Source organism: Canis aureus, chromosome 9 (assembly GCF_053574225.1).
Source record: "Canis aureus isolate CA01 chromosome 9, VMU_Caureus_v.1.0, whole genome shotgun sequence".
Lineage (NCBI taxonomy): Eukaryota > Metazoa > Chordata > Mammalia > Carnivora > Canidae > Canis > Canis aureus.
Window position 1 is genome coordinate 74,552,684 of NC_135619.1, and position 18,880 is coordinate 74,571,563.

The window sequence follows — 18,880 nt, forward strand, 5'->3', positions numbered from 1 at the left end:
TAACAATATTCTGTATTTATCAAGAATACCTTGGTTAAAAATACTAAATTGACTCCCTCATCTTCTATGTGTGCAATACAGAACCTGTTTTGCTTCTTTGACTTTTTCCATTTAGATCTTTATGCCTGCTCTTCCCTCTGCCTGAAATACATTTCACCCTTTTGTGTAGGGATCGCTTCTGGGAAGGAGTTGTTGACAGATTCCCTTTTCCCAGGCATGGGACTCAGATTAAAAATCCTGATACTGGACGCCTGGATGGCTCAGCGGTTGAGCGTCTGCCTTTGTTTGGCCCAGGGCGTGATCCTGGATTCCCGGGATCAAGTCCCACATCGGGCTTCCTGCATGGAGCCTGCTTCTGCCTCTGCCTCTCTCTGTCTTTCATGAATAAATAAATAAAATCTTAAAAAGAAAAATCCTGATACTTCTCATATAGCATGCTTTACATTATACTGGAACTGCTTATTTACCCATCTTCCTCCTCCAGGCTTTAGGGTAGATGTCCATACTTTTTTTTTTTTTTTTTTTTAAGATTTTATTTATTTATTCATGAGAGACACAGAGAGAGGCAGAGACACAGGCAGAGGGAGAAGCAGGCTTCATGCAGGGAGCCCAATGTGGGACTCGATCCCGGGACTCAAGGATCATGCCCTGGGCTGAAGGTGGCGCTAAACTGCTGAGCCACCCAGGGATTCCCCCAGATGTCCATACTTAACACGGTGTTTGGCACACAGTAGGTGGTTAATAAATACATGTTGAATGATTGTAATGGTTCTTTTGAAGCAAGCTTTTTATTTTTTATTTTATTTTATTTTTTTTTTAAATTTTTATTTATTTATGATAGTTACAGAGAGAGAGAGAGAGAGAGAGGCAGAGACACAGGCAGAGGGAGAAGCAGGCTCCATGCACCGGGAGCCCGATGTGGGATTCGATCCCGGGTCTCCAGGATCACGTCCTGGGCCAAAGGCAGGCGCCAAACCGCTGCGCCACCAGGGATCCCTGAAGCAAGCTTTTTAAAGAAATGTTTTCCCTGTATGAGAGCCTCCTAATAGGTATGCCAAGACAGTGTTACAGATGTGTCATAGTATTGATTCTTGCAGCCCACCATGCCTGGGACTGCTGGAACAAGACCCTGGGCCAGCCATTCTGTCACTAAGCAGCCTCTGTTTGCTGCAGTGTGCCTTACAGATATTCTCATTTTCTGTGTGTGCTTGGAGTTGAAGAAGGTTGGGAAATAGAGGTCTACACTCCCTGGAGTTACAGACTTTAACTAAAAGTTTGCCTCTTCATGTTTCATGTCAACTTTCACGTGACAAATCCCTATTTAATACTCCTTGTTGAGATACCTGGGTTGCTTTTAGAATTAGGAAACAGCATGTGTGGGTGGGGCTTTCCTTGCTGTCCTTAAGTAAAGCTTTGTGAAACAGGGCAAAACCTCTTTAGTTTAAAAAAACAAAAAACAAACCTCTTTAGTTTAGTCCCCACCAGCTCTAAGTAGTTACTCTCCCAGTTTCCTTAGAAGGACAGCTGGTGGGTTGGGAGACAATGAGACAGATGGACCCTCTTCCCTACTCTCCCAAGCTGCAATTTGGCCTACTGTGTATATTAGATCTAGTAGGTTCTCTCTCTGGAAAGACTTGAATCTGATTAGCAGAATGGCTTAATTTAAAATTTTTGTTTGTTTTTAACTTTAAATTAAACAATTCTTGGGTTTTTTTTTTCTCCCCTATTGTAGGTATTACCCAGAACCATGGAAAATGTAAAGATATTTCTACTTTACAGAAATTCATTATGTAGGAAGTACAAGTTCCTTGAAATTTTTCTCTTTATTTTTATTTTATTTTATTTATTTATTTTTAAAAATTTTTTTTTTATTTATGATAGGCACACAGCGAGAGAGAGAGAGGCAGAGACACAGGCAGAGGGAGAAGCAGGCTCCATGCACCGGGAGCCCGACGTGGGATTCGATCCCGGGTCTCCAGGATCGCGCCCTGGGCCAAAGGCAGGCGCTAAACCGCTGCGCCACCCAGGGATCCCTATTTTATTTTTTAAAAAAGATTTTTATTTATTCATGAGAGACAGAGAGAGGTAGAGAGACTGGCAGAGACATAGGCAGAGGGAGGAGAAGCATGCTCCATGCAAGGAGCCTGACGCAGGACTCAATCCCGGGACTCTGGGGATCACGCCCTAAGCCAGAGGCAGACGCTCAACCACTGAGCCACCCCAGTGTCCCAAAATTTCTCTCTTTAAAGAGGATCACTTTCAGCAGTTTGGTGTAGATTCCCAGTTTTTTGTATAAATAATAACTTTTTGTTTACTTTAACAAAAAGAGACTCGTGGACATAACGGTAATTTTCTTAGCAACATACTTGACCATGTCTGCATCTTAGTGCTCATAGATCTGACACATTCTATTTCCAGTGTGTGCTGGTGCCATGGTTTATCCCCTATTGGTGGATATTGAGTGGTTTCTGATTTTTTATGCTCCTGTAAACATTTGCAGTGAACATTCCTTAACATAACTCTTTACTCTTGAAAAGAGTGTTTCTGTAGGGTAAATTCCTAGAAGTGGGTGTTCTGGGTCAAAAAAGATGAATATTTGACATTGTGATAGGTACTGCTAAATTACTTTTGAGAAAATGTCAGAGTACTTTATTCTACCAGATTGAATGAGAGTATCCATTTTTCTGTACCCTTACTAATACAATGTAGATAATTTTTACCTGGACAAAAAATTATGTTTTTTAATGCTTGCTTCCTTTTAATAACTAGATTGATGACATTTTCATGTATTTTCTTACTCATATTTGCTTTTTTTTTTTTTGTATATTTTTTTATTGGAGTTCGATTTGCCAACATATAGTATAATACCCAGTGCTCATCCCGTCTAGTGCCCCCCCTCAGTGCCCGTCACCCAGTCAGCCCATCCCCCCACCCACCTCCCCTTCCACTACCCCTTGTTCGTTTCCCAAAGTTAGGAGTCTCATGTTCTGTCTCCCTCTCTGATATTTCCCACTCATTTTCTCTCCTTTCCCCTTTAATCCCTATCACTATTTATATTCCCCAAATGAATGAAACCGTATAATGTTTGTCCTCCGATTGACTTACTTCACTCAGCGTAATACCCTCCAGTTCTATCCACGTTGAAGCAAATGGTGGATATTCGTCGTTTCTAATGGCTGAGTAATACTCCATTGTATATATAGACCACATCTTCTTTATCCATTCATCTTTTGGTGGACACTGAGGCTCCTTCCACAGTTAGGCTATTGTGGACATTGCTGCTATGAACATTGGGGTGCAGGTGTCTCAGTTTTTCACTCCATCTGTATCTTTAGGGTAGTAGTACAATTGCTGGGTCTTAGGGTAATTCTATTTTTAACTCTCTGAGGAAATTTCATATTTGCTTTTATTTTATTTTTTTTCATATTTGCTTTTAAAATAAGTTTCCCATTTGTATCCTTTATCCATTTTTTTAAAAAGATTTATTTATTTATTCATTCATTCATTTATTCATTCATGAGAAACAGAGAGAGGCAGAGGAGACAGAGAGAGAAACAGGCTCCATATAGGGAGCCCAATGTGGGACTCATTCCTAAGACCCTGGGATCATGCCCTGAGCCGAAGGGAGACGTTCAACCAGTGAGCCACTCGGGTGTCCCCATTTTCTTCTATTTTAAATCTTACTGATTGGGGCACCTGGGTGGCTCAGTCAGTTAAGCATCCAACTTGTGATTTTGTCTCAGGTCATGATCTCATGGTTGTGGAATTGAACTCCACTTCAGTCTCTGTGCTCAGCGTGGAGTCTTCAGATTCTCTCTCTCTCTCTCTCAAATAAATAGATAAAAGTCTTTAAAGATAAATAAATCTGGGACACTTAGGTGGCTCAGCGGTTGAGCATTTGCCTTTGGTTCAGGGTGTGATCCCAGAATTCCGGGATCAAGTCCCACATCGGGCTCCCTATGAGGAGCCTGCTTCTCCCTGTGCCTGTGTCTCTGCCTCTCTCTCTGTCTCTCATGAATAAATAAATAAAAAAAATCTTTCCTCCCCCCAAAATTGTAATGATTTAAACCTATTGTGTTTCATGCATCAGTCTGATCTGTTGGGTTTCATAACTTGGTGAGAAAGGTTTACTTTTTTCCAAGATCTAAAAAAATGGTTTTGTATCTTCTTCAAACACTCCTATGGCTCCCGTTTGAATGTTTTCATTCATTTGGTATATGTTTTAGGGAATTAGTATGAAGTGTAGCGATCAAACTTTTTTTTCCCATGTAGATTACTGCTTATCCTGGGATCATCTGTCCTTTCCCCCAGTTGAAGATACCTGCTTTATCACATGCCATATTCCCATATATATGTCTTTTTGTTTCTCTGATCTATTTATTTAGTGTCGTACCCATACTGTGGGAGTTTTATTACTGCTGCTTTGAATTGTACCTTTTGATGTTTTAGAGTAGGTTAAATGCTCTACAGATTATTATTTTTTAAAAACTTCATACCTCATCTTGCCATATACTGTGTTAGACTAATTTTAGAATCAAGATACCATGTTTCAAAAATAGTCTTACTGGAAATTCAGTAAGATTAATTTCGATTGGAATCAACTGGGGGAACAGGGTGGCTCAGTGGTTGAGCATCTGCCTTTGCCTCGGGTCGCAATCCTGGGGTCCTGGGATTGAGTCCCACATTGGGCTCCCTGCGGGGAGCCTGCTTCTCCCTCTGCCTATGTCTCTGCCTCTCTCTCTGTGTCTCTTATGAATAAATAAATAAAATCTTAAAAAAAAAAAAAGAATTAACTGAACTTATAAACTGATCTGGGGGAAATTTGCTATTTTAATGACATCAAGTCCTATATAGGAATATGAAGTGTGCTCAGTTTTGTTTTCAGGCTTTATAATTTTCTTCATCTACATTTTACATAATTCTTTTTTAAGTTTTTTTTTTTTTTTTTTTATTCATAAGAGACACACACACAGAAAGAGTTAGGATCATGCCCTGGGCTGAAGGCGGCGCTAAACCTGGGCCACTGGGGCTTCCCGGTTTTGCATAATTCTTAAGTTCATTCCCAGGTATTTTAAAATTTTTATTGCTGATGTGAATGACATTTTTTCCTTAGCTGTTATGAATAATAAAATAACATTTGTATAATATCTTGTATCTGACCACCCTTTGAACTCACTCTCATTTTGGACATCAAAATTAAGCAAATTATATTATTTTTAAAATTACACATCATTTTTTCCTTTGAAGTACAGTTCTCTGAATTCTAACACATTTATAGATTCACGTTATCACCACTGTGATCAAGATACACAGAAGAGTAGCTACAGCTGTCAGACCATGCTGTTTTTTAAAGGATGGGCAAAATATCAGCATGTTTATGTGTGAATGGGAATAATCTGACAGAAAGGGGGAAAGTGGGGGGAGAGATTTGAGTGGGTGAGAGAGGATGGTGGAAGAGTTGTCCTTGATAACGTGGACAGTTCTTACATGGAAACAGGAGAAAGGTAGAGGGCACTGGCATTGGTGCAGCTCAGGGCTCTGTATGCTGGTGTGGGAGCTTGTGGAGGTTTTCTTCTCTTTGCAGCTATTTTTTCAGTAAAAGGGAAGAAGCAAGATCATCAGCTAAGAGTGTGATTGATTACCAAGGAGACAGGAGATATTAGAAATGTGAGAAGTTAAGTAATTCCTGGGCAAGCAGGAGACTTAATCGATTGGAGGAATGTGGTAGAATTGCCAGGTGGCCTGAAGGCTTCCCTGAGGTTAGTGATCGTGGATTTAAAGTGAGAATAGGGCGGCCCGGTGGTGCAGCGGCTTACTGCCGCCTGCAGCCTGAGGTGTGATTCTGGAGACCCGGGATCGAGTCCCATGTTGAGCTCCTTGCATGGAGCCTGCTTCTCCCTCTGCCTGTGTCTCTGCCTCTCTTTCTCTCTGTGTCTCTCATGAATAAATAAATAAAATCTTTAAAAATAAATAAATAAAAATAAAGTGGGAATAGGCAGCATGGCTGGAAATTACTCCAGCAACATGCAGGTACCCAGACACAGGCATAGCATTTATACGTATTGGGATTTTTTGTCACACTAAGTGTAGTGAATAGGAACAGCAGGGGCATTGATTGGGAATACCTCAGGGAGTGATTGCAGGACTACAGATTTGAGTAGGAAATATCTTGAGAGGGAAAACAAACCATAAGAAGGTGGTAGGACCAGTGGATTATGGATCCTGGAGAGTTTAGACAGTTATTGGAGCTCTAGACAGAGGGGAGGAGGAAAAGTGGAGAAGGTGATTAGAGAGTGGGAAGCCCAAATTAAGGTCAGAAAGGAGTTTTCCAGTACTGGTAATTCCAGAGATTGGAGAATATAAGTGGCTTAAGTGTGTTACTTCTTTTTTCTACTCCAGAAGCTTTGTAGACTCTTCATATTTATCCTTGCTATTCAGAAATTTCATAGTGAGGTACCAGGGAGTTCGTGTACATTGATTGTTCTTGGTTGTTCATTAAACCCTTTTAATTTGGAGATTCTTGTCTTTCAGTTCTAGAGAATTTTCTCATTTTATTATTTAAAAATCTTCATTCTGGGCAGCCCGGATGGCTCAGCCGGTTTAGTGGCGCCTGCAGCCCAGGGTGTGATCCTGAAGACCCCGGATTGAGTCCCATGTTGGGCTCCCTGCATGGAGCCTGCTTCTCCCTCTGCCTATGTCTTTGACTCTCTCTCTCTCCATTTCTCTCATGAATAAATAAATAAAATATTTTTAAAAATAAAAAATAAAATAAAAATCTTCATTCTGTAATGCTTACAATCAGAGACTGGAACTCTTGGAAAAGAACCTTGACTTTTTTTTTTTAATATTTTATTTATTTATTCATAGAGGCACAGAGAGAGAGAGAGAGGCAGAGACACAGGCAGAGGGAGAAGCAGGCTCCATGCAGGGAGCCCGATGTGGGACTTGATCCTGGGTCTCCAGGATCACACCTCAGGCTGCAGGCGGTGCTAAACCACTGCACCGTGGGGGCTGCCTGAACCTTGACTTTTTTGAGAAAAAATCTGTTCTCCATATATATGTGTTTCTTTCTTTTTTTTTTTTTTTTTTTTAATATATATGTGTTTCTATTTTATTTTCTGGGCTGTGTCCTTAATTTCTTTTTTCTGTTAAATTTGTGTGTTTGTGTATCCTGGTGTATCCCCCCCTCCTTCCTCCCAGCTCTTCTGATTATTTTTCTGTGTAATATCCAGTGCTGGGGTTATGAATGCTGTTTGTTTTGTTAACTCCCTGTGAGAGTAGTAAAGGCTTTCCTCTTTTTTTTTTTTTTTTTAAATAGATTTTGCTCCCTGAACCATGTTTTTCTCTGGGGTCCTTTCTTGGCAACTGTTATACAGAGCCTTTCTTTGGAATCTGATAATCTCTCTGGTCATCTGTTTGCATTTCAGGTAGAACCCTCAGAAGCTGATCAAAACCTGGGTTTATATATGTAGGATATGTTTGACCATACAGCTTTCCTGTTGGGAGTTGTCTGGTGGTTTTATTTTATTGTAGTTCGCTAGATATCATGTCTTTAGATCTCTTCTCTGAGGCCGTTCCTTTTCTATAGACAAGAATCCTTTCTTCTGCCTAGGAGAAGCTGGTGGCCCAACTCAAGTTCTCAGTGGTAATCCGACACTTAATTTCCCCTTTTTCATCTCCAGGCCTGTCCTCTGCTGGGCTCATTGACCTTGAATCTCATCATCTCCACAGAAAACATTTTTAGTGTCTACAGAACCAGTGGTTTATTGGCTGGACTGGAGAGCAGCAGACATTCTATATACAGACCTGTGACCTTGCAATTAGCCCAGTAGTTCCACTGTTGCCTCTGGTGCCTCCCAACTTCCCAAGTTTGGAGCCCTTCCCAAGTTGTGCTAGGCAAATCATGTTTCTGGTTATGATTTTCTCTCCTCTCTTTGAGAAAATTATTGAACTGTCTTTTCCACTGTTGTCTTTTCACCTTGTTACTGTGCTGTTGTGCCTGTATGCCTTTACTGTCTGTCCTCCACGTTTAACTGGATGTGAGCTGTTAACCTGCTCATACCTGTGTCCTGTCTCCTGCACTGGAGGAGGCACCAGAGAGTAGGAAGGGGAAGGATTGGATCTGGCACCTCATTCACCATTTGTTATTGAGTAAGAAGGATAAGCTGTACTTCTTCATTCTGAGATGTGCTCAACTTCTTGGGATTTTAGATGAATTGTTTTATATTTTAGCCACAACTTTGTGTGTGTGTGTGTGTGTGTGTGTGTGTGTGTGTGTGTGTGTGTGTGATTGTCTTCACATAGAGACTAGAGAGGAAAAAATATCACACACTTAAAATATTCTGAATACCATTTTTGTCTTTGTATATTCTCTGTACTCATGTATATGGTTTTCACCATATTTTTGGTCATAATTTTGTTTTATGGTTTTTCTCCCTCAGAATTACATGCCGAGCAGTGCTCTATGCCAGTGCATGGTCATCATAGCAGGTTTAGTAGTTGTGCACGGTTGCACTGAGTAGAACAGTTCCCAAATTCTTTGTGTCTCAGGATGCCTTTAAACTTTTAAAATATCAGACTCCCAAAAAACCTTTGTTTCCATAGGTTTTATATATTGATATTTATCATATTAGAAGTTAACACTAAGAAATTTAAAATATTAATTCATTTAAAATAATAACAGACCTATTACATTTAATATAAGTAACATATTTTATGGAAAAAACCCCTGTTGTTCCAAACAAATTACCGAGAAGAGTGACATTGTTTAAATTTTTTTCACAAATCTCATTAGTGTTGGTCTTAATAGAAAGTAGCTGGGTTTTCATATATTCTTCTACATTTAAGTTACGTCAGTATACTGTTTTGGTTTGGCCCCACACAAACAATATAACTAGAAAAGAGAGGAGTATCTTAATTCCCTTTTCGGAAAATTGCAAGTATTGTTCTTTGATATTATATTAAAACTCAGCAAGTAATAATTTGGTGGCAGGAGGGGACAATGATTAATGCAGTGTTTATTCAAAACTATAGTGACTGACAAAAATTAAACTAATAATAGTAGATTTGGAGGTGAGTGGGCAGAAGGGTGAAAGAGCGCCTCCTATTCCACTAACATAAAATTGAAAAGTATAAAGACGTTCATCTTGCTTTTTAGTATAATCTAGAGGTAGAGTATTTACAGTTAGTGTGCAGAAAAAAGAGAAAATCTCACCTGAACCCAATTTCTACATATTAAAAAAGATTTTATTTAAAAAAGATTTTATTTATTTATTCACGAGAGACACACAGAGAGAGGCAAAGACACAGGCAGAGGGAGCAGCAGGCTCCATGCAGGGAGCCTGACGCGGGACTCAATCCCGGGTCTCCAGGACTACACTTCGGGCTGCAGGCGGTGCTAACCCGCTGTGCCCCCGGGGCTGCCCTTGCCAGTGTTTCTAAGTGCAAAGCTATGATGTGCCTGATAGAGAAAACACATTTGTTACATAAGGTTCATTCAGATATGAGTTAGGTTCTGCAGCTGGCTGACAGGTCAATGATAATCAATGATATGTAGTAAATAAGGTGTCCTTAAAAAGAAACACCCATAAATAAAACAAGGTTATATATTGATCAGTTGATGAAAATTTTTATGAGCAGGGTCCCACAGGAACCTAACTGTGTATTTCCTCTAGGAGCAGTATTCACAGTGGCTTTGTAGAACCTAAGCACCATATCCAACAACAAACAACTATCTCCGTGTTTGAAAAGAGAAGTCTAAGTTATCTCGTGTTTTCCCCTAGCAGCTATGTGGCGAAAGGTATCAAGTAATCATAGGCTTTCCTCATAGATCAATGATTTTTGATTCACTGTTAATGTTTTCAAGAGGAGAGTCCCAAGAAGCAAATTGAGAGCTCTCTATGCAGGATGGGGTGTGTGGAGACTGCTGTCAGGCGCCTGGCTTATAGCTTCTTGGTGGCTAGAAGGAAAGTGCCACATACACAGCACAGTGATTTTCTCAAGGAGGTTTCCCTGGATTGCACTGTTTGGGCACATTAATTTTGCATGTGCCCCGCAACATGGGCTTCAGATTTTTATCTTCCTGAAATTGTTTAAAATCACTTGTCTGTTGGGCAGCCCCAGTGGCTCAGCCAGGGTGTGTCCTGGAGACCCAGGATTGAATCCCACATCAGGCTCCCTTCGTGGAGCCTGCTTCTCCCTCTGCCTGTGTCTCTGCCTCTCTCTGTGTCTCATGAATAAATAAAATCTTAAAAATAAATAAATAAAGTAAATAAGTAAGTAAGTCACTTGTCTCCTGGTGGTACCTCTCCCATTCTCTTTGCCCTTCTGTTTTTATTCTTTAATTGGACCAGCAAGTGGGAGAAGAAGAAAATGTATGGGATCAGTATGCTACCTTTAACTAAATGTCCTCATTGTGGTTATGAGAAACCTTTCATTTAGTTATTTGTATTCAAGTTCTGTTATGCAGTTTAAAGTGTCAAGGCTTGTTGAAAAACCTTGTCCTTTGTTCCCAATCCCTATTTCCTAATCTTCCAAGATGGCCACTTTCAATGTTTTAAACTAATTTTTTAAAGTTTTTATTTAATTTTGATTTTTTATTTTTTTAAGATTTTATTTATTTATTCATAAGAGACACACAGAGAGACAGAGGTCTAGAAACACAGGCAGAGGGAGAAGCAGAAGCCTGACGTGGGACTCGATCGTGGGATTCCAAGATCACGCCCTGGGCTGAAGGCAGGCACTAAACCACTGAGCCACCCAGGGATTCCTGAGTTTTTATTTTAAAATCAATTAGTTAGGGATCCCTGGGTGGCGCAGTGGTTTGGCGCCTGCCTTTGGCCCAGGGTGCGATCCTGGAGACCTGGGATCGAATCCCACATCGGGCTCCTGGTGCATGGAGCCTGCTTCTCCCTCTGCCTGTGTCTCTGCCCCTCTCTCTCTCTCTCTCTCTCTCTCTCTCTCTCTGTGACTATCATAAATAAATAAAAATTAAAAAAAAATAAAAAAAATAAAATCGATTAGTTAGCATACAGTGTTATATTAGATTCAGGTGTACTATATAAACTGATTCTTTAGGTTTTACCTTTATCTGTAACATGCTTTTAATCTTTAAAAACATTTTTTTTGTTGAAGTATAGTTGATACACAGCACGCTCATATTCTTAGTTTTTTAGTTTTAGGCATTACCTACCATCTTTTTATGATGGTTATTTAGAGTCATTATTGACTTAAAAAAAAACTCTCTGTTGAAATATAACACACATCCAGAAAAAGTGCCCAAATCATAAGTGCACACCTTGATGAATTAGCACAAAAGTAAACATATTTGCATTACCACAACTCAGGGCAAAACTGTAGTAAGACTTGAACTCTAGAAGCTTCTTTTCTCCTAATCACCACCCTGCCCTTCTTCCTCAAGGTAACCACTATCTTGACTTCTAACACGGTAGATCGTTTTTTGTTTTCCTTAACATTATGCTAATGGAATCATATAGTATATATTTTGTGTCTGCTTTTTTTTTTTTTAAGATTTTATTTATTCATTCATGAGAGACACAGAGAGAGAGAGACAGGGTCCATGCAGGGAGCCTGACGTGGGACTCGATCCCAGGACTCCAGGATCATGCCCTGGGCCGAAGGCAGATGCTTAACCGCTGAGCCATCCCTGTGTCTGCTTCTTTTACTGGACTTGATGCTTGTGACATTCTTCCATGTTGTACGTCTTCCATGTGTTGGGCATTATATTTTCATTTGAAGTTTTATTTTGTAGCTACATATTGTAGTTGTCCGGCTTGGTCTTTACTGCTGTGGACTGAATTGTGTCTCTCAAAATCATATATTAAATCACTAACCATCAATGTATTTGGAAATAGGGCTTTTGTGGAAGTAGTTAAGTTAAATTAGGTCATAAAGGTAGGATCCAGTAGGATCAGTGTCCTTAAAAGAAGAGATACCAGAGAGCTGCTCTCTTTCCACCACGTAAGGATACTATGAGAAGGGGGCCATCCGCAAGCCAAGAGGAAAAGCCTCACCAGGAACTGACCGTGCTAGTCAGACCCTGATCTTGGACTTCCAGCCTTCCAGTCTGTGAGAAAATAAATTTCTGTTGTTTAAGCCACTTAGTCTGTGATATTTTTGTTATGGCAGCCTGAGCTGACTAATAATCCATCCTTCCGGGCTACTGCATCGTCTTAAAGAACTTGGGACCTTTTTGACTTCTCTTTTTTTGTGTTTGTGGATGCTTAACGCATGTTGGGAGCAGGATATTGGGACCTTTTGACCAGTAGAAAATTGACAGGAAGTGGAAGATGAGGATATTTATTTCTCTGGTGGGTGTTTGCACAGGTTTGTTGGGCCCTAGGGTGACGTATGTTAGGGGAAGCCCTTCTCATGTATGAGCTCTCTTTATCCCTATTTTGTAATTTTCCACTTTGTTTCTGGCATCAGGGTGAATAAATGGAATTTCCCAGAACTTGACACAACAAGTGGCAGGGACACTCCTCTTTCCTTGCTGGTGAACTCCCTTGGCTTTTGCTGTGCATGCTCCCACCCCCACTCCCAACCCCCGGAAATAAACCTCCACAACCTTGGGAACACATGTGTGCTCTTCTCTCCAGCCCCCATCTTTTTCAGACACCTGGTGATGCCTCCACAGTTGCTTCCTCTTTTATTGACCTGAGGTCTGAGCTCTCCCCCTGGCGCCAGCTCTGGGACAAGGTTATTTTGGTAGTTGAGTCACCACATCAGGGAGCTAGAGGAAGAGGGATTAGCTTCCGCCTCAGGCTTCATGGCCACACAGACATGCATCATTGTAAATGACAGATAGTGTTTTACTCAGAGGACATTTACTTTTTTTTTTTTTTTTTTTTTAGGACATTTACTTTTAATAAAATGACGCTCCTACAGTTTGATTTAGCTGAATGAAACATATTTTGAACTCCTTTTTTTCTTCTTTAAATACTATTTGAATAGCAGTATTTAAAAAAGAAAGTGCTTAAGAATAGAATCTTTACAGTAGAAGGCAGATACTGAGCAGAGCCAGAAGAAGCTAGTGATCCAAAGTCTGGTCATGAGAATAGAAACTAGGTCTCAGGATCGGAGGGAAGAAGAACCAGAAAGGCAGCATATTTGCTGGATCTGGCCCTCAGAAGAAAGAAGAAAACAGAATAATGTCCAGAAAGGAATCGTGTATTTAAGGGGTTTCTTTGGAGATTGGGAGACCCATAAAATTATTTATTAAAGTTTGAAGCAAATTAATTCATTAAACTTAGAAGTGTAATTTTTATTTACTTTATATTTTTTTATTTTTTAAGATTTTATTTATTTATTCATGTGAGACATAAAGATAAAGAGGGAGAGAGAGGGGCAGAGACACAGGCAGAGGGAGAAGCAGGCTCCATGCAGGGAGCCCAACGTGGGACTCGATTCCGGGTCTCCAGGATCAGGCCCTGGGCTGAAGGTGGTGCTAAACCTCTGAGCCACCCGGGCTGCCCAAGAAGTGTAATATATATATATATATATATATATATATATATATATATATTATTTGGGGGGGTTATCTTTTATTTTATTTTTATTTTTTAATTATTTATTTATTTATGATAGTCACACATTGAGAGAGAGAGAGAGAGAGGCGGAGACATAGGCAGAGGGAGAAGCAGGCTCCATGCACCAGGAGCCCGATGGGATTCGATCCCGGGTCTCCAGGATCGCGCCCTGGGCCAAAGGCAGGCGCTAAACCGCTGCGCCACCCAGGGATCCCAAGAAGTGTAATTTTTAAATCACATTGATGTTTGTTAAATCACCAGAAACCCTATTTCTTCACTCCTCTGTCTCTATCTCAAACATGTGCGTGGTTACTGAACCATACACCATACTGCGTATGGGTGTTCCTTACATCAACTCAGGAAGCATTGAATACTTCTTACATACCTGGTAGTATGTCGGGCTATAATAAGACAGCAGTCCCCAGCTGAGATTTGAACAAGGTCATTGTTTGTATGTTGCAGCCACAGACATTTACTTTTGCTTTATTTACTGTAGTTTCCATTGAGACTCCTGATTTCTTCTCTCCCATTTGAGGTGGGCTGGAGTGGTGGGTCCTTGCACTCCAGGTCAGTTTCACTGAGTGTCAGGCTCTCTAGCTCCTTTGGAGGTCAGTGGATTCATAGGAAGTAATCAAATAACTTAAGCAGATGGAGGCTTTAGACCAAGTGAAGCAGGAGTAGTAGTTTTGTTTTTTTAAGTGTTAATATGAATAAGTGCAACAGTTCTTGAAGTAGGTATGGGGACCCCTCGAGGTCTCTGAGAACCTTTTAGGGGGTTTACAAAGTCAAAACTATTTTTGTAATACTATTAAGACACTACTTTTTCCATTCTCTCTCATAAATGTAAAGTTTTCCAGAGGTTATATGACGTGTGATATCACAACAGGTTGAATATAGGATATGTGAGAATTTCATTAAAATGTTATTTATATTAACATGTAATGGGGTTCCCCCCCCCCCCCGTTTCTTTATTGTGATAAAATATACATAACATAGGGCCACCTGGGTGGCTCAGCGGTTGGGCGTCTGCCTTGGGCTCAGGGCGTGATCCTGGAGTCCCGGGATCGAATCCCACGTCGGGCTCCCTGCTTGGTACCTGCTTCTCCCTCTGCCTGTGTCTCTGCCTCTCTCTGTCTCTCAGGAATAAATACATAAAATCTTTTTAAAAAAATTTTTTTAGATTTTTAAAATTTATTTATTCATGAGAGAGAGAGAGAGGCAGAGATACAGACACAGGCAGAGGGAGAAGCAGGCTCCACACAGGGAGCCCGACGTGGGACTCGATCCCGGGTCTCCAGGATCAGGCCCTGGGCTGAAGGCGGCGCTAAACTGCTGAGCCACCGGGGCTGCCCTAAATAAATAATATCTTTAAAAAATAAGTAACCTAAAATTCACCATCTTAACTATTTTTAGATGCATGTTTCAGTAGTATTGAATACACTTATAGTAATGTACAACCAGCACCATCTTGCATCTCCAGACTTCTTTTCATCTTGTAAAACTGAAACTCTGTACCCATAAACACTAACTCCCCATTCTTTCCTTCCTCCATTCTACTTTCTGACTCTATGAATGTGAACTCTCTAGGAATCTCATCACATGGAATCATACAATATTTGACCTTCTGTGTCTGGCTTATTCATTTAGTATAGTGCCCTCAAGGTTCATCCATGCGGTAGCATGTGTCAGAATTTCCTCCCTTTTTATAACTGAAAAATATTCTACTGTATGGAAATGCCACATTAGCCTTATCCATTCATTGCTCAGTGGACACTGGGGTTACTTCCACATCTTAGCTATTGTGAATAACGTTGCTATGAACGTGGGTGTACAAATACCTATTTAAGTCCCTGTTTTTAGTTCTTCAGGGTACATATCCAGAAATGGAATTGCTTGATCATATGGTAATACTATTTTTAATTTTTTTGAGGAACTCTATACTGTTTTCCACAGCAGCTGTACCATTTTACATTCCTATCAACGTACACAAGGGTTCCAATTTCCCTACATCCTTACTGCTTGTTTTCTGGGAGGTGTGTGTGTGTGTGTGTGTGTGTGTGTGTGTGTTTTAATAGCATGGATATAAAGTGGTATCTTGGAGTTTTAATTTTCATTTCCCTAATGATCAGTGATGTTGAGCATCATTTATTTTTTATTTTTTATTTTTTTTGAGCATCATTTTTATGTTCTTATGGCCAGTTGTACAGTTGACCCTTGAACAACATGGTTTGAACGGGGCAAGTTCACTTAGATGTAGATTTTTTTCGATAAATGCCATCCAGTACTCTAATGTATTTTCTCTTATCATTTTTGTAACAATATTTTCTTTTATCTAGCTTACTTTATTGTAAGAACATACAAAATATACAAAATATGTGTTAATAAACTGTATATATTATCGGTAAGGCTTCATGTCAACAGGCTATTAAAGTTTTGGGGGAGTCAAAAGTTATTCATGAATTTTTGACTGGGGAGGGAGGGCATCGCCCTTAACCCCACATTGTTCAGGGGTCCACTAAATGTCGTCTTTGAGGAAATGTCTCTTCAAGGGCTTTGCCCATTTTTGAATTGGGTTTTTGTTGTTTGGTTGTATGAGTTCTCTGTATTCTGGATATTAATTAATCCCTTCTCATCTATGATTTGCCAGTATTTTCTCTCATTCTCTGGGTTGCCTTTTTACTCTGTTAAAATTGTCCTTTGGGGGATCCCTGGGTGGCTCAGTGGTTTAGCACCTGCCTTCAGCCCAGGGCGTGATTCTGGAGTCCCGAGATCAAGTCCCACATCGGGCTTCCCGCAGGGATCCTGCTTCTCCCTCTGCCTGTATCTCTGTCTCTCACTCTGTGTCTCTCATGAATAAATAAATTTTAAAAATCATTGGATTGTTTCTCAGCCTTTTGGCTAAGATCAAGTGTAGGATCTGTTCTTACCAGGTTAATATCTGATACATCCTCTGAGGACAATATAGTAAAAGGATTTTGGGAGCTAGAAATTGGAATAGGAGCTGTCCACTCCATGAATTGGACCTGGTATTGCAGTACTTCTAGAAATGGTGCAACCACCACCACCCCTGTTCTCAGATTAAATTTTTTAAAAATTAAAAAAAAAATGTTTTTAAGTATTTCTAAATAGGGAGTAGGAAATTTGCTTCATTGTCCTACATTTTTAGAAGTGTTTTCATTATATAATCAGTTTCTCTCTGTCTCTCATTCTGTATCTATCTGCCTTGTGGGAGATTTTTCGCCCCATGTCTATAAGTAACATAAATCTAAAGTACTATAACAATACCCACATTTGCATGAAGCCCCTGTTTCAATATAAAAATATTTATAATATATAAAATATTATTGTTAACTAGTTTAGTTTTCATTTTTTTTGGAAATGCCCGTGTGTCTGGGCATTTATGGAACCATTACCGACCGATTAGTCTATATTTACCAAATTCTTAAAATCTATAAATATTTTTTTTTTCTAGGTTGCAATAAAAATAATTGACAAAACTCAGTTGAATCCAACAAGTCTACAAAAGGTAAGATTGGCTCAGTATCCGGTATTTTTAAAAATGATTCTCAGTGTGAATTGCCATTTAATCGGTCCCTCCAGTACCTCAACTGCTATTTGTATTTATTATGTTTAGTATAATAAGCTTCCTATTCCTCAATGAATGCAACTTAGGTATATATTGTATGAAAAGTTACTGGATTTTTTTTCCTTCAAATGAAAATAATGAATTTTAAATGTTCTTAATAGCACAAATTGAAGGTGTACATTTTAGTTGAATATTCTATTGACTAGAACAGAGTTTTTTAAAGACCGAACATAGTTTTGTGTAATTACTCTTAAGCAGAGTTATACACCTTTCTCATAGCTAATACTGAGGTCTTTAAAGTCAGCACTTTAGCTTTATTAAACTGTCAGTATGTTTAATTAAGGGCTGATGATTAATTCATATGAAAGGAAAATATAAAAATACAAATGATAGTTGAAAACATGTTTGTCATGCACTGTTATATCATCTAATAGAGATCAGAAGTCCTCAATCCTGTTTCATGTTAGAATCACTTGGACCTCTTTGCAATGTCTTAATGACTGGCCCAGAGAGATTTAATTGCTCAGGTTAGCACCTTGGCATAGGTATTTCACTAGTGCATTTGCAAATGATTAATGATCTTTATAATAAAATCCTTCTAGTTCTTTTTTGTCTTGCAAAAATCCTTTTACATACTTTATTTGATTTATAGATTTGGCCTATAGTAGTAGGGGTTTTAGAGACCTTAAACTAGGAGCAGGAGGTCTGAATTAAAGTCCTGGTTCTGCCACTTAATCAAATGTCTGACTTGACCTTGAGGCAGTTACTTAACTTTCTTGACCTCGAGTTTCTGGTCTTTAAAATAGAGATAGTTTCATCTTTTCAGGATGAATGCATTAATAAAATAATGCACTTTAAAAAGAGCTTTGTAAACTTCAAAGCATTTCACATGTGAGATATTGTAAGTGTATTGCCTTATATAAATTCTTAATGTTTTCCTAATGGTTATTTTCCATTTACATCATCCTAATTTTGAAGTCCTGTGTGCGTGTGTGTATGTGTGTGTGAGAGAGAGAGAGAGCGAGCGAGCGTGCGCACACAAGTTCACGGTCGGGAGGGAAGGGCTTTATCTTGCATTAAAACTGGTACTTAAGTGGTTTCGTGGACCAGAGTGAGTCATAATGGTACTCAAGGTAGCTCTGAGAATGGATCTAGAAATTCCAGTCCTTTCTTCTGAAGATAAAATTGTATCCATTAAACTTATTTCTTCATATATCTAAGGACTTGGTATTATTAAGTTGGGGTTACTAAAATTTGGTATTCAGAACTAAAATTAGCATATAAAGAAGCTTACTGAGGATTCTAGTTCAATATCCTAATGATGTTACAAATCTTCCACTATTCGAGCATCCTTGCAGGTAACTGGAATTCTAGCAGTTTTCTAGGAAGAATTTTGTTATAGTATTGGCTTTAGTTGGTCATAATTTTCCCCTCCTTTCTTGCTTTTTTCATTATTTTGGATAAGAGTGTTTTATTGCTGCTACTCTTTTTATTATTTTTTTTCTTTTTATTATTATTATTATTACAAATTACTCTTTGTCACAGAATTATCAGTTTAGTACATGGTAGGTTGTCTGATTAGCCTAATAATGTGATCATATTTTCATCAGCATTAATTTGGGGACATAATCTAATAGATAAGACTTTAAGAAGCCAAATTTGTCCAAGTTAAATAACTTGGTAAGTGTAGTGTTTTAAGTTTATAGGGCATTATTTAATTTTAATATTTTTCTATTAAAGCATAATT

At 39.2% G+C, this 18,880-nt stretch overlaps 1 protein-coding gene and 1 non-coding gene across 14 annotated transcripts in view; both read left to right on the plus strand.

The window, feature by feature from the left end:
- Positions 1-18,880, plus strand: part of MARK3 (microtubule affinity regulating kinase 3) — a 121,738-nt gene that overhangs the window by 27,556 nt on the left and 75,302 nt on the right. For all 13 annotated transcript variants that reach the window (XM_077910713.1, XM_077910717.1, XM_077910709.1 and 10 more), the window contains one exon: positions 17,020-17,073. In XM_077910713.1, coding sequence (XP_077766839.1) covers positions 17,020-17,073 — 54 coding nt within the window. The remainder of the gene's footprint in view (positions 1-17,019; positions 17,074-18,880) is intronic.
- On the plus strand, positions 16,426-16,607 carry LOC144321483 (U2 spliceosomal RNA). Its single transcript, XR_013387137.1, has one exon. It is a non-coding gene; the product is annotated as a U2 spliceosomal RNA (small nuclear RNA).